This window comes from Cetorhinus maximus, chromosome 8, assembly GCF_964194155.1.
Source record: "Cetorhinus maximus chromosome 8, sCetMax3.hap1.1, whole genome shotgun sequence".
Taxonomy (NCBI): domain Eukaryota; kingdom Metazoa; phylum Chordata; class Chondrichthyes; order Lamniformes; family Cetorhinidae; genus Cetorhinus; species Cetorhinus maximus.
The window spans coordinates 79,884,689-79,900,178 of record NC_135886.1 but is presented as its reverse complement, the minus strand read 5'-3'; the positions used below and the strand labels follow the sequence as shown (position 1 = coordinate 79,900,178).

The 15,490-nt window shown below is 41.6% G+C and overlaps 1 protein-coding gene across 1 annotated transcript in view; it reads right to left on the bottom strand.

Annotated features, from left to right (window-relative positions):
- polr1d (RNA polymerase I and III subunit D) overlaps nucleotides 1-15,490 on the bottom strand; it is a 35,312-nt gene that overhangs the window by 18,451 nt on the left and 1,371 nt on the right. The window contains exon 2 of the mRNA XM_078547134.1: nucleotides 804-901. Within this exon, the coding sequence (XP_078403260.1) occupies nucleotides 804-901 (98 nt within the window). The remainder of the gene's footprint in view (nucleotides 1-803; nucleotides 902-15,490) is intronic.

The window sequence follows — 15,490 nt, the reverse complement described above, 5'->3', positions numbered from 1 at the left end:
TATCCCATAAATGAATTTTAAAAAGCCACACAAAATCTAAATGGATGCTGGAAATCTGAAATAAAAACAGAAAATGCTGGAAATTCTCAGCAGGTCAGACCCAAGCTGCGAAGAGCGAAACAGAGTTAATATTTCAGGTGATGACCTTGCATCTTTAGTCTCATGCCACACACAAAGTTGGGACAAAAGTTCCTTCAAGAAGCCAGCTGTGCAAATACAAATGGAATAGAAGTTATTTACTAAAGCCTGTGAAAGGTAATGAAGAAAGGAGTTGGAGTGGTTTCAATTTAATTTTGCGGTGGAACCAAAATAAGGATCAACTTTTGCTATTTTCAGGATAAGTAGTGATCGTGTGAATAAGGGGTGAATAAATCGTACACACATTTGCTATGGTCTTTATTATTTTTTTGATTGTGGTTTATTCTCCATATAAATAATAGGGCCAGTGTCCATTGAGAAAAAACACTGGGACAGAACCCTATCAGGTCTTTCAACTTTCTGGAGTCATATAATTACCTGATCCCACATGACCAAAAAATCTAATCAGATTATTTCTCAATTTTTCTCATCAGCATACATCACAATCATACAAAGAGAAAATAGTTAAAATTAAATAATAACAGTCTCACATCCAATTGGATTTAAGAATAAAGTATACTTGTGTCGTCCTGCATGGAGTTTTGATTTTCAAACATGGACCAGGGTTGAGAAGTGCTATTGGTAGAAGGAACACTTCTTGACCTAATCTTTCCAACACTCCATGTATTTTCAACTACTTTATTACACAAAGATAAACTACCTACTTCTTCATAATCATGTATCGTAGGGCATTCCCGAGAGTGTGGTCTTCATCATGCAACACAAATGTAACGCTGGAGTCATCACAACCTTCTGCCTGTACCTGAAGAAATGGAGACTATCAGTGATATAGCAAATTGACCATGAACACAAGGCAGTGTTGATTCCTTCCCCCCAACTATTGCAAAAACACAAAAAGATTCCCTGTCCTCATAATAATTATTTCTCACTTTTTTGATTACAACAAATCTCTCAGGACCTCAACTAGGAAAAAGTCCTCAGAACCCTCTCCTAGCAAAACAGCCACAACCTTAGCAAAACAGCTACATAACACAAACACCTGGCCACAAAACAACATATATCCCCAAGTGCACAGATTATGAAACATTTCTAACTCCTCCTTCGGCAATAAGCAATGAGGAATTATGGAACTACATTATTAAAAAATTTCAATGGAAGGGTGAATGTTGTGTACAGGATTTTTCAAAAAGTGCTTGATACAGTGAAGCAGAAATGACTTGTTAATACAATTAAGAAACATGGTATTAAAGGGAATGTGACACGACAAACAGGAAGTTGGTTAAACAAACAGTCAGGAGGCTCATGATCATATTCAAATCTGGGTCCTGTGGTGTATTTACGGCCCTGACACCAATTTGGAGTGACTCAGCACTGACACCTCTGATCACACTTCACAGTGCAAAGCAAAGAATGACCAGGTTGGAAATTACTTAAAGTGGCACAAATCTGCTACAATTTAGATTGCTAGAATTGTCTGGTAGAGATCTTTTGTTTTTCTTTGCAGTCTTTTTTATTGCAGTTGCTGCACAATCTTCAAGAAATTCAAGAAAGCATTAGCTACATCAGCAAAAAGTGTATCATTTTAAGCACTGTATTCTGGTTAGAGAAAAAGTAAGAAGACCAAGTGAAAGGGCTTCACTGGAGCTGCTAGAAATTCCCAGATGAAAAGTGGAAGCTCGCAGTCATACCCTACAAACTGGCTAATAGCAGACAAACTCAGAACTCCATTTATCTGCAGGAGAACAGACTGTAGTACATCCTTGGAACCAGGGAAGTCCCCAGTATTTACTTCCCCAGCAAAGAGAGAGAAATGGTGGCGCCCACAGCCCATATGGCCCAGGCATGAGCATCCCGAGATATGTTATCATTGGTGATAAGAGACATCTTAGTTCCCTGCAGTGGCCTCCAAGCTTCTGCTCTGTGGCCATTTCATTATTTCTACTAACTACAGGCAGGAATCTAATGTCAGAAATTAAAAGGCAGCTCAGGTGTTAAAATAATGCAGGCCTCACTCCGGCATATTCTTGCATGCTTTCTTCCTGGCCCAGCTGTGCATGCCACACTCCTGCCCCAGGCTAGAATCAGGACATAAGTTCTTTCCAGAAGCAATATGGAGAGCTTTTAGAAATACTGTAATACCACCAAAAGGCTCTTGGTGGCACTGTTGCAACATGGAAAAATCGCTTCAAATGTTTACAACAAACACCTATTAGAGTAATTCTCGAGATGCAAATGTACCAAATTGTCTTCTAGGAACGTGCCTTGAAGAAGTTTGGTTCTTCTCTCCTCTGTGAGGCTTTCCATTTGTCTCTTTTAACTTGTTCACCTTCATTGCTTTCTGTTTCCTTTCTCACGTTTGATCAGGTATCTACTAAAACTTTCTTTCACAGCCACATCTCCTTTCTCAGTAACTGGCTTCAGCACTGATTTATTCCACATGGATTCCAAGTGAAATTCCATTCTTCATATTTCAGATCCACCCATGATTACAGAAAACGCCATGAAATTCAGCATTCCTCAAATCTCTGCTCTCACCACCTCCCAAGAGCCACCCTTAACACCATGCGCTGCCTCATGCACACTCTCAAGCTCTCTCTTTAGCAGCATGACTCACTAGCCCAGAGTTATCCTGGTCCACAGTTCGATTTCATATTTCACTTCATCCACTGATTTAACAAGACATGTGTTTTCATCTTTCTTTCAGGTGTCCAAGAACCATAAGCTTCAACAACTCTTTCGATGCCAAGGCACCTCTGGATCCTTCTTGTCTTTCACCATCCACTGACTTCATCCCTCCTTCCAATCTCACATGCCTTGTTTTCTCCATCCCCTCTAACTCTGAACAATCATTCTTCAGTAAAAGCCTCGGCTTCATCCCTTTACCTCCCTAAAAATGAATTTTGAGCTCTGCAAGTTGCATTCACCTCTGCTTACACACCCACTTTTTTGGCAAGGAGTCTTCCTCTGAACTGCGGATTCTTACATCATCTTCAGAGTTCTCACTCCACCTGGACCCTACCCTCTGGCCTCTTACCGTCTCGAGATCTTTTCATTGGAAATGCCAGTGTGACATTGGTCACCTCAATTTCTCTACTCCCCTCGCTCACTCTAGCCTACTTAGCTCTAAACCTGCAGCACTCTCTCTCTCAGGTCCAACCCTAACATTGTCATTAAACCTGCAGACAAGGGTGGCACTGTTGTTGTGTGGCAAACAGACCCCTACCTTACAGAAGCCGAATGCCAACTTTCCGACATCGCCTCCCAACTTCACCTGGACCATGACCCACCACCAAGTATCAAGCCAATGTTTCCCATACCGTTACTAATCTCATCTCCTCTGGAGATCTTCCCCCATTCCTCACCACCATGGCCTCCAACTAAACCTGCAGAGCCCGCTTCTACCCCTTTCCCAAAATCCAAATAGGAATTCCGGATATCCTGTGTAATCCCATGCCCTAATAAGCCAGTGTTTCAGCCTGTTCTCGCCCCATAGACCTCTTCTTCCTATTTTGATTCTATTGTTTTCTACCTTTGCTCAATACCTTCTGACCTACATCCATGACTCTTCCAACACACTCCACCATTTTAACAGTTTGCATTTTCCTGGCCCCCAACCTTCTCTTTTTCACCATGGCCATCCAGTCTCTCTATACCTTCATGCCCCATCGGGATAGCCTGCAGATCCTGCTCTTCCTTGAACCGAGGCCCAGCAAGCCCCCAGCCTTGACCACCCACCTCTGCCTGGCTGGGCTTGTTATAACATTAGGAACTGCTTTTCAGGTGTTGAAGATTTTATAGGTAGAATTGAGAAATAGAAAAGGATTTAAGACTTTAGTGGGAGTTGTGTATAGGCCATATGGTAGCAGCTGTGAAGTGGTACATTGTATAAATGCAGGGTTACACAAACTAGGATTGTATTCACTGGAATTTAGAAGATAAGGGTGATTTGATCCAAGTTTTCAAGATATTACAGAGAAAAGGAAGGTTGGTAGAGAGAAACTATTTCTGTTGTTTAGGGAGTCTAGGATGCATAGTATAAAAATTAGAGCCAGTGCCTTCAAGATTGAAATTAGAAAACACTTCTTCAAAAGGGTGGTAGAAATTTGGAACTCCCTTCTGTAAATGGCAATTCAGTTAATTATAAATCAGAGACTGGTAGATTTTTGTTACCCAAAAGGTATTAAGAGAATAGGGCAAAGGCAAGAATATGGAGTTAGGTGGCAGATCTCGTTCAATGACAGATCAGACTCGAAGGGCTAATTGACCTACTCTTGTTCCTATGATGCCACTCACTTACTCCAAATAAAAGGTGTTGCTATGAGAACCTGTATGTTTCTTAGCTATGCCTGTCTTTTCATGGGTTATGTGGAATATTTTTTGCTCCCGTCCTGCACAGGTCCTCTACCTCCCCTCTTTTTCTGGTACATTTGTGATTGTATCGGTGCCACTTCCTGTTCTCAACCTAAACTGGAACATTTAATTAACTCTGTTTTCAATTTCCACCCCTCCCTCGCCTTCATATGACCACCTTTTTTTAAATTCATTCATGGGGTATGGGCTTTGCTAGCTAGGCCAACATTTATTTCCCATCTCTAGTTGCCCTTAAGAAGGTCTTAGTGAGCTGCCTTCTTGACCTGCTGCAGTCCATGTGGTGTAGGTACACCAACAGTGCTGTTAGGAAGGGAGTTCCAGGATCTTGACCCAGCGACAATGAAGGAACAGCGATATATTTCCAAGTCAGAATGGTGAGTGACTTGGGAGGGAAACTTCCAGGTGGTGTTCCCATCTATCTGCTGCCCTTGTCCCCCAACTCTTCGCTCTTAACTTCTCTATCTCCATTTCTAGCAATAGGCTGTCAACCAGTATCATAAGAAGCACACTGACTCCCATAAATATCTTGATTATACTTCCTCGCCCACCCTGTTTCGTATAATGACTCTATTACATTCTCCCAGTTTCTCTGTTGTATCTGCCCACAGCAGTGCTTTGAATAAGTTTTTCTTCCTCCTCAACCCAGGATTCTGCTCCATTGTGGTTGGCAGGGCCCCCATTTCCCACACTTCAGCCCTCACCCCTTCCCCTTCATTTCAGAACCACAATAATGCTCCCTTTATCCTCACCTTCCACGCCAGCAGCCTCCACATTCTATGGATCATCTTCCCCTCCCTTCCCCTTTCAGCATTCCCAAGAGATTGTTCCATCTGCAAAATCCAGGTCTACTCTTCAATCACCCCATCCCAAGGCATCTTCCTGTGCAGTGCAGCTGATTCAACACCAGCCCTTTCACCTCCTTCCTTCTACACAGTGACATTAAACTCCTGCTGCATTTTATATCTTCTATTTTGTAATATCAGCCAAAGAAAATGAGCTTACAGCATCCCTCTGCTTCAACTTATGCATCATCCACAACTTTGACAGCAATATCGGCCACTCGTTTTGTTAAGCCACCAATGCCAATTCCCTCATCATCATCTCCTGGTGACAACCCCTCACTAAATTCTCTAGGTAAATTTATCTAATCCTTTCCTCTTGCTCCTCTATCTCATCTTCAAAAGTAATTTAAAATCTACCTGTTGAAACACAACTTCAGTTATCTCCCTAGCTCATGCTCGATGACTACTTCACCTCCCACTTCTCGTGCCAAATTTTGGAAGGTTTCCAAATGTTAAGAGGTGTTCTATATATAACGAAATGTTGTTGTTGTTGACAAATCTAACCAGAACACAGGCAAGACAAAGTTTTGCTGCATAAGAGGAATGATTCGGAGGTCTCAGACAGCAAAATAAAAAGTTAATCATATTACTATTGATACAATCTGCAAGCGTTCAATGCCATTGTGCAATATATCATAAGATAAGATAAAGAAGGGCCTTTGGCCATTTAATTTCATTCTTCCAATAACAATCCTACCATCCTCCCAGTACAGTCTCTAACTGTCCCATAGTTGCTCTGCTTGTGACTCTTTGCAAATTTGCTGTTCCATCCACTTCTGGGCCTACCAGATTGTGCAATATTGAACACTGTGGGATTTAGAACCACTGTTTTTTCTTAACTTGCTGTGCAAAAGGAAGGAAGAAGGTCATCCCAGTTAGCACTGAACAAGTGAAAGAGCTTATTAAAACTGATCCTGTGGTCTTTTTGCTCTCCAGCCATTATCTACAGTACTATGAGTAAAAGAGGTCACCATGCACAAACCATTTTCTCATCATTCCATATTATAGCATTTCTGAGGCTCAAGCAAGGCAATAGTCATGACGAGGGCCCTTGCTAAAATTTAACAAGCAATTGTGATAGAAATGTGTGATTTTTACATAATAGTTTTATTTGTAGACAGTGGCAAGTTGGAAGAGTTTGAAATGTGGCCATAATGTGATTTGTGTATTGGCCTCAAGCAGAAGTAAAAATGTTACCAGCTCCATGCTGCCTTCACACACTGTCAAGCTCAATCTGATACATTTTATCAAATTATATGGTAAGATTACAGAGTGGAGTGTTGTTGCATGAAACTTTAGTGGGACCATTGTTAGATGGAACCCAGGCATGATCCCAGTTTATGTTAAACATTGAAGTTCCTCTCCAACGCCAGCCTGCTGCTTTCTCATTTTCCTAATTGCAGACAGTGCACCTGGCACAAGAACAGGAATCAGTGTTACTTCAACCTATGCTGCTGAATTCATATTTTGCATTTGGCAATAGCATTCCCTCACTGATGTTTCTTTTACCAGAAGATCTTTTTTTCTTTCTTCTTTCATGGGATGTGGGCATTGTTGGCAAGGCCAGCATTTGTTGCCCATCCCTAGTTGCTCTCGAACTGATTGGCTTGCTAGACCATTTCAGTCAACCACATTGGTGTGGGTCAGGGGTCAATATACCCAGACCAGACTGGGTAAGGACAGCAAATTCAGCAGGTCTGGCAGCATCGGCGGAGAAGAAAAGAGTCGACGTTTCGAGTCCTCATGACCCTTCAACAGAACTGTTGTTCTGTTGAAGGGTCATGGGGACTCGAAACGTCGACTCTTTTCTTCTCCGCCGATGCTGCCAGACCTGCTGAGTTTTTCCAGGTAATTCTGTTTTTGTTTTGGATTTCCAACATCCGCAGTAGTTTTTTGTTTTTAAGGACAGCAAATTTCCTTCCCTAAAGAACATTAGTGAATCAAATGGGTTTTTACAGCAATTGATGATAGTTTCTTGGCCACCATAACTGAGACTAAATTCCACTAGCTGCCGTGGTAAGATTTGAACCCGTGTTCCCACAGCATTAGACTGAGCTGTTGGGTTACTAGTCCAGTGGCATCACCATTGCGCCACCATCTCCCGGCCCTTGGCTGCAGGAGTTGCCGGAAAGATCACACATTCAGACAACAGTATGCCTTTGGGCTCCACTCCACAGACCTCTCAAATTTGAGAGAGACAAACCTAGCACATAAAAAAAACCAGAGCTATCCTGGAGCTAGAGTTAAAGTACAACAGAATAACTGGAGAACAACGCAGAGGGCTATCCTATGCAACTACCAGTACAACGCGACAGAGCCAGGACCCGAAATCTTGATTTATTAAAGTCTTGTTACACCAAATATTTCCAGATCCCTGTGGACTTCGATATCCCAGGCTTGACGATAGCAATTTCTCAGAGTTTGCCTTAAAGCTCCCCCATTACTTTACAACAGAGCACAGGGTACTCACCCAGTACGTAACCTATTCAAATACACAATGCATGTCTCACCAATCTATCCTACATCACTATTAGATGAAAGTGTACAGTTTTACCTACACCAGGATCACAGCTCACTAGATGATAGAAGTTGTAACCAATTTATATTAAAACAGCACAATATCAACTTATTAGCAACAGGCCATATGTGACAATGGGGTACCCACCTTTGAATACTCTTCTCTGCCTTGCTTTATGCCCAACATCCTGCATCTGACAATAACCACAAAACATTGATACTTGCTCTGCCTTAAATTGACACACTGCCTGAAGACAAGTCAACACAAGATAGATTTCAATGTTACTCAAATAACACAGTTCCAAGCCAATGCTTGAAAATGTCATGTAGGAGAACGATTGTAGCAACAACTTGTACCTATATAGTGCCTTTAATGTAACAAGATGCTCAAAGAAGTGTTAACAAACAAAATGTGTCACCAAGCCACATAAGAAAATGTTAGGATAATGACCAAACTTAGTCCAAGTAATAGGTTTTCAGAAGCTTCTTAAAGGAGAAGATAGAGCCAGAATGGTTTAGGGAAAGAATTCTGGAGCTTAGGGTCTAGGTAGCTGAACACACAGCTGTCAGTGGCAGTTATATGACAGAATTAGAGGAATGGAGAGATCCTCAAAGTGCTGTAGGACTAGAAGAGGTTACAGAGAGATAGAAAGTGGTGAGGTCATGGAGGAATTTGAAAACAAGGATGAAAATTCTGAATTTGAGATGTTGCTGGGTAGAAGTCAATATAGGTCAACAAGCATAGGGATGATGGACAAGTATGATTTGGTACCAGTGAAGATACATGCAGCTCTTTTATGTAGGGCAGAGGATTGGAGACCAACCAGGAGTGTGTTGAAATAGTCTAATCTAGAGGTAATAAAGGAATGAGTAGGATCTCAACAACAGCTGAGTCGAGTCGGGGGTGGAGTCAGGCAGTGCTCTGAAAATGGAAGTAGGTGTTCTTTGGGATGGAGTGAATATGTGGTCAGATGCTCATCTTGGGGTAAAATATGACATTAAGGTTGGGGAGGGTCTGGTTAAATCTCAGACAGTAGCTACGAAGGGGAATGGAGCCAACAGCTTGGGAACAGTTTGTTTAGAGAATTCAAATCCTCATCACTGCCCACCTCTGTCCGGCCTTCTGTTTAGTTTTAGATTTGAAAAGCTGCACCCCATACTACCAAAACATGGATGCTCAGAACTCCTGAATTATCAGAGGCCATGAATGTCCTCTGTGGGTGATTATGTTACAATTATGAAGTTTATCAGATGATGATGATGGTTTTGGACTGTGTCTTTAATTTAGGGTAAAAGGGGGTCATATGGCCTGTTCTGAAGTTTGCCTGACAGCAAGCCTGGGTGGTTTGATTGTTAGAGATTAAAAGGAGCTCAGATTGTTTTACCAAGAAGAAGGTGCACAGTGTTTACGTTTGAAGACAATGGCAGCAGCCTGTGTGCCAACAGTGGGGAGACTATGAGCGTCCAAGGTCCAGCAAAGTGTTGAGAATGTCAGGCTATAAACAGTTGTGCTTTGAATTGACCATTCATTTCCAAGGTGAAAGAAAGTTGGGCTCTCAAGGATAACTAATCAGTTTAACCAGTTTATATTTCTCCCTTCTCCTAACTATGCTTCAGTTCTGCCGAAGGGCCATGAAGGCTCGAAACGTTAACTGATTTCTTCTCCACCGATGCTGCCAAACCTGCTGAGTTTTTCCAGGTAATTCTGTTTTTAATCAGCATCTCTACCTGGATACAAGGTCCATGTGATTAATGTTGCCATGGTGATGGGAAGGGTACAGAGGAAGCCATTGTCAGATCAGGTTACAGGCTTTCCTTAAATATCAACGAATATCACAGACAGGTTGATACGTCAGGATCCCAGAGAGAGAGCAGCTAGAGGCCAAAAGTCTCTATGGTTCGCCGCACAGGAATGCAGGTGGGAGCTCGCGTTCAGATTAGAAAGTTCAAATTTGTGTGGAATTAAAATGAGGTTGGAAGACTTGCCTAACTTTAGCTAGAGGGGACTGTCTCCATGAAAATTCACACTGTGAAAGACAGTTCTGGAGTTAAAGGTTTCCAGGCTGGAAAAAGAAAAGGTTGGAAGTAAACCTTCAGGAGCTAAGAATCATTTTGGACTGATTCTGGGAGAATTGAATGTCCACATAAAGCAATGTATAGCTGATAGTGTTTTTTTTTTCGGTTGTTAAAAGTTCTGTTCTGTGCTTTAAAGTACAAGTTATCTACAAAAATAGTCTTTAGTCAATAGTGCTTTTAGTCTGTTTGTTACAGTAAATGTCTTAAAACATAAAATCTTGTCCAGTCATCTGTTCAGCTATTAATTGGAAATCCAAATTTCTTTTTAAAAGTTATAGGTCTTTACAGGGATAACACTATGATGAATCACTACATTAAAACCACATCTACATTACAATACAGCATTTAATAGTGCCATTTGAGAATGTTCCCCACTCCTCAGCAGGCTTCCCCCAGTGGTCATGAACTCTCCAAGGTGTTGCATTTTCTTAGGGATTCCAAAACTAACACCAGCACAGGAAAATAATATGCGAGAGGAAATATAATTTTCCTGTGGTCCTCATAGTGGGGACTCTGAGGAAGAGGTGCATGTGCGTTTTGCACCGAAGGCCTTCCTGACCCGCTAAAAAGCCACACAAAAATTAAGAGAGGCCGGAAAGGCATAGGAAAATTGTTTTCCCAGCGAAGAAAGACTAAGTTCAACATTTCACGACTCAATTCACACCTCCATTAGGAAATGAAAATCCAGCCTATGGTGTTAAAATTTGCACAGATATCAAATTGGGGAGCATAGTTAATAAGATGGAGGACTACATTAAGATAGGAAGGAAATACAGGCTTGTAGCATTACCAGATAAATGGCAAATGAAATTCAACAGAATGGTATGAGGTGTTTAATTTTCGCAGGAGAAACGATGAGGCCTCGTATTCTTTGGAATAAATTAATTAGGGTATATGAGCAAAGCCAGCAGTGTTGTCCGAAAGAAATTGTTGACTAGTCACAGGTTTGCTAAACATAGTAGCCATATACTGTAATTTTAGTGGAAATGGCGTGGTGCACTCACACAATATAAAGAAAGATACACTTCATGTGTGTATGTTTACATATCAAACATCTATCATCATTCAGTAACCAAGGAAGCAAACCACTCATCAAATGATGCTCAAACAATAATTTTATCTTGCTATTTTACCAACAAATGCGCAAAAAAATTACTAGTAAAGAGTGAGCAGGTTAGGACTCTTTTCTACGTGAAAGGTGTCTTTAAAATCATGAAAGGGTTCAAAAGGATGGATATGGAGAAACTTGCTGGCTAGTCCACAACAAGCAGGGAATAAATACATTAAATACATAAATACAGCATCAGATAAAATAACAAATCACTGTTATTTTTTATTACAGAGAGTGGTGAGAATATGGAACTCACTGTCATATGGAATGGTTCAAACAAATAGTGCTGATGCATTTAAGGGGAAGCTTGATATATACATGAAGGAGAAGGGAATAGAGTGGAAGGGATCATTGGAGAGGCAGGGGGAGGTTGGTGTGGAGTGTAAACCCCAGCATAGAGCAGTAGGGTTGAGTGACTGTTTCTGTGCTGTAGATTCTATGTAATCCTCTTACATTGAACCTATTACTCTACATATAGTCCATACAGCGTACAGATTCTACATTATAGGATGACATAGGATATACTGCACAGAAACAAGCCATGCCAGAGTTTATGCTGCACTCAAACCTCTTCCTATCTTTTCTCATCTGAATCTTTCTTCAAAACCCTCTATTCCCTTCTCCCTCATATACTTGTCCAGCTACCCCTTAAATACATCTATGCTATCTACTTCAACCATGTCATGTGGTAGCAAGTTCCACATTCTCATTATTCTTTGGGTAAAGAAGTTTCTTCTGATTCCCTATTGGATTTCTTAATGACTATCTTATGTTGATGGCTTCTTGTTATGCTCTTCCGCACAAGAGGAAACATTCTCTCCATGTTGCTGCAACCCCCAAAGTTTGGTACAATCCTGGACAAGGCCTCCAAACTTGTTACAATCCAGTTAGGGACCAGTAAATTTTTTTTATTAGTGTAGACAAAATCTGAAATCCCAGTTACTTACTAAGAGAAAAAAGCCACAAGATTCCATGGTTTTAAACTGTTGTAAGGTTGTTTGGTGTCTCACTAAGAGGTCTGGAGGCTTGTATGGTTAAACATAAACCGTAACTATATACATATCCGAGGTACTGCTATGCATGGGTGCTGTCTCCATATCAGCTCCTTCCAGACTCTACGACACACAGCATAACATCATGTGACTCTCTACATCGCTATGTGGGCAGCACTGTTCTCCAGTCCCACATTAACCTTTACTCTGCCCAAACAACCTTATACTACATAAGTAAACAGAAGAAATTTTACTATACAAAAATCCACAAAGCAAACAATCAATACTTTTATGTTTTAGGTTATCAGGTTTGCTTTGTCCAGCGAATGCTAGCTGCGCTCTTGATATTAACACATTGGTTGGTGCTTAAAGCAACATAGGCAAAGAGACTGATTAACTGACCAAACATTGGTGGTTTATTGGAACTAAGAACAGAACACTAACACAATGTATGCTTCTTCAATCACCTCCAGCTCTAGACTTCCTGTTACCCAAGTAGCCCACGCTGTATAGCGATTGGTCAATACAGTCACGTGGTCAGTTAACTACATTCTCTTAAAGGCACACAGCACTCCACTTTTCCACAAATATTCTATCTTATATTCCGACACAGAATTATCAAGAGGTAAACATGAATTAACAAGCAAATTGTGGTTGAACACAGCACAAATTTCTCAGCAACCCACCCAGATGACAATCATCACTCTGAGTTACAAAAATACCTTAAAGACTCTGTCTTCCTCATGAAGGATTTCAGCTTTTCTTCTTCCAACAGCAAGTCTAATCCCCAACTGACAGCAGCTCTACTCTGCCGGAGTTCCACAGATACAATCCTCACCCAAAAGGCATACTTCCAGATCTCTCTCAAATCTGCTCCCAGGTCCAGCCTTCTTGGTCTCTTTTCCAGCTAAGCTGACCTACTACCAAGTCTACATCCCCCTGTGTTGGCCAGGCTACACTCCAGTGTCTAAACACAGGCAGAGACCCATTTGCTCAGCCACCCTGCTGCCAACAACCGCTTCTGGGCTTGCCTGAGCCCCAACTCTTAGCAGCACGAAGCAACACTTCTCGATAACCAGCCGCTCAGCAGTACAGAGCTAATGGCAGCAATTCAGCTGCACGGAGCCAACTCTCCTCTCCACCTGCTCCCGACTCACTGTTCACTAACTGCTGTTCACCAATCTGCCCTGTTATTACCTCCGAAAAGGGTTTTGCCCCATGTTCTGAGGCAGAATTTAAAGTATCAACCCTTTCTGTACACTAGTGCACATTCTGTACACTAAATATTACCAGTAAAATCGCCAGTCAACCAAAGGTCACTCCCCACAAGACAAAAAAAATCCAAATATTGATTCGTTTAAGATTTATTTAAGGTCATCCCCTCAGCCTTCTTTTTTTTCCCCCCAAGAGAAAGGAGACCCAGCCTGTTAATCCTGTCCAGATTTGTATACCCACCCATTTCTAATATCAGCCTTAAATATCTTCTCTGCACCCTTCCAAGTTCCACTACATCCTTTCATATCATGGCAACCAGAACTGCACACAGTACTCTAAGTGTAGTCTAACCAAGGTTCAATACAGGTATAGCAGAACTTCCCTACTTTTCAATTTTTTCTATCCCTCTGGTTAAAAAAAAGCTTAGTGCTTGGTTTGCTTTTTTGTGGCCTTGCTAACCCATGGTACAAGTTTTAGTGTACTTCAAGATCCCTTTTTTCCCCTATCCCACCTAGACTTGCACCTTACAAGTAATAAGTGATATCTCTACTCTTTCTACCAAAATCTTCTACCTTATATTTATCTGTGTTGAACCTTATTTGCCAATCATTTGCCAAGTCTGCAAATTATTAATAGATTTCTGTAATCTGTTGCAGTCCTCCTCAGTATTGACTATACCCCATCCCCCCCAACTTGGTGTCTCCTGTAAATTTAGAAATTGTGTTTTTGATTCCAAAGTCCAAATTGTTAATGTAAATTGTGAACAGCAGTGGTCCCAGCACCAATCCTTGTGGAACACCACTTCCCAACATCTGCCACTCTGAATAATTACCCTTTTTTCCCATTCTCTACTTTCTGTCTTGAAATCAGCTAGCAATCCATTCTGCCACTTGTCCCCGACTCCATATTCTCTGACATTATTCATTAATCTATTAAGGGGCATGTTATTGAAGGCTTTTTAAAAATCCAGATAAATTCATCGTTATCAGTCCCTCAAAATGAGGATGACGTCTGCCAGGCTTCATAATTTGTATGTCCTCAGGTGACTCAGCAGAGCCAATCCTGGAGCCACAGGTCTTTGGGCAGAGGAGGCAAGAGTTGCCCAGAGGGAGAGGGATTCTTGAGATGGGGTTCTGCTCTCCCTCAGTATGCTTTCATTGCTTCTCCGCAGCACAGCTTATGTGATCAGTTTCTGACTGTATTGCAGTTTGTTCGATGAGGTACCACCACAAAGTTAGCATCAAGTTCCTCCACATACCAATGTCAATTTGTCAATGAGGCCTTTAAAATGTCCATAAAACATTTTCTCTGTCCTCCTTGTGATTAGGTGCCGTCCTTAATTGTGAAAAGAGAATGTGTTTCAGAAACCAATTATTTGGCATGTAGATGCAGTGTCCAGACCAGCAGAGCCAATTTCACACGATCATGATTGCTGGAGGAATTGGCTTCAGTGAGGGTGCTGGAGTTTGTTCAGCAGTCTTCCCGCTTGAATTCGAGTATCCTGCAGAGGCACTCCTGGTTGAAATTCTCCAGTGCCCAGAGTTGTTTTTGGTAGATAACCCAAGTCTCACTGCCATATAAAAGGGTGGTGACAACAATAGCATTGTAAACCAAGGCCTTTCTGCTCTTATGGAGATCTCTATTGTCAAAGACCTGGTTGCATAATTTTTGGACGGCTGCACTGGTACAGCTGATTCTGTGCTGGATCTCCTCTTCGATGAGGACCTTTTGAGAAAGGAAGCTGTCAAGATATAGGAAGCATTCAATGACTTCTAAAGTCTCCCCATTAATAACAATATTTAAAGATGTAGGTGCTTGTGTGGGGGAGGGCTGGTTGAGGATTTTGGTTTTGCTGATGTTGAGTGAGAGACCCAACCTTTTCATATGCAGAGTTGAAGAGGTTGAGGGTGGTCTAAAGGTCACTTGCAGTGTAGACCACCACTGCACAGTTGTCAACATATTGTAAGTCATGGATAAGCTGGAGGGTCACCTTAGCATTAGCTCTCAACCTGTTGAGATTTAAAAGCTTCCCATCGAGTCAAAACTCAATCATGACCCCTTGTGGAAGTTGGTCACGAATTAGCTCCATGACCAGGTTGTGCTGATAGTGAAGAGAGTTGGCGCGTTAACACAGCCTTGCTTGACGCCCATCCAGATACGAAAGGTCTCAGTCTCTAATCTATTACAAAGCACAGTTGCTGTCATACCATCATTCAGGAGACACAGGATAGTAACAAATTTTGCTGGACATCCACGTCTCTGGAGGA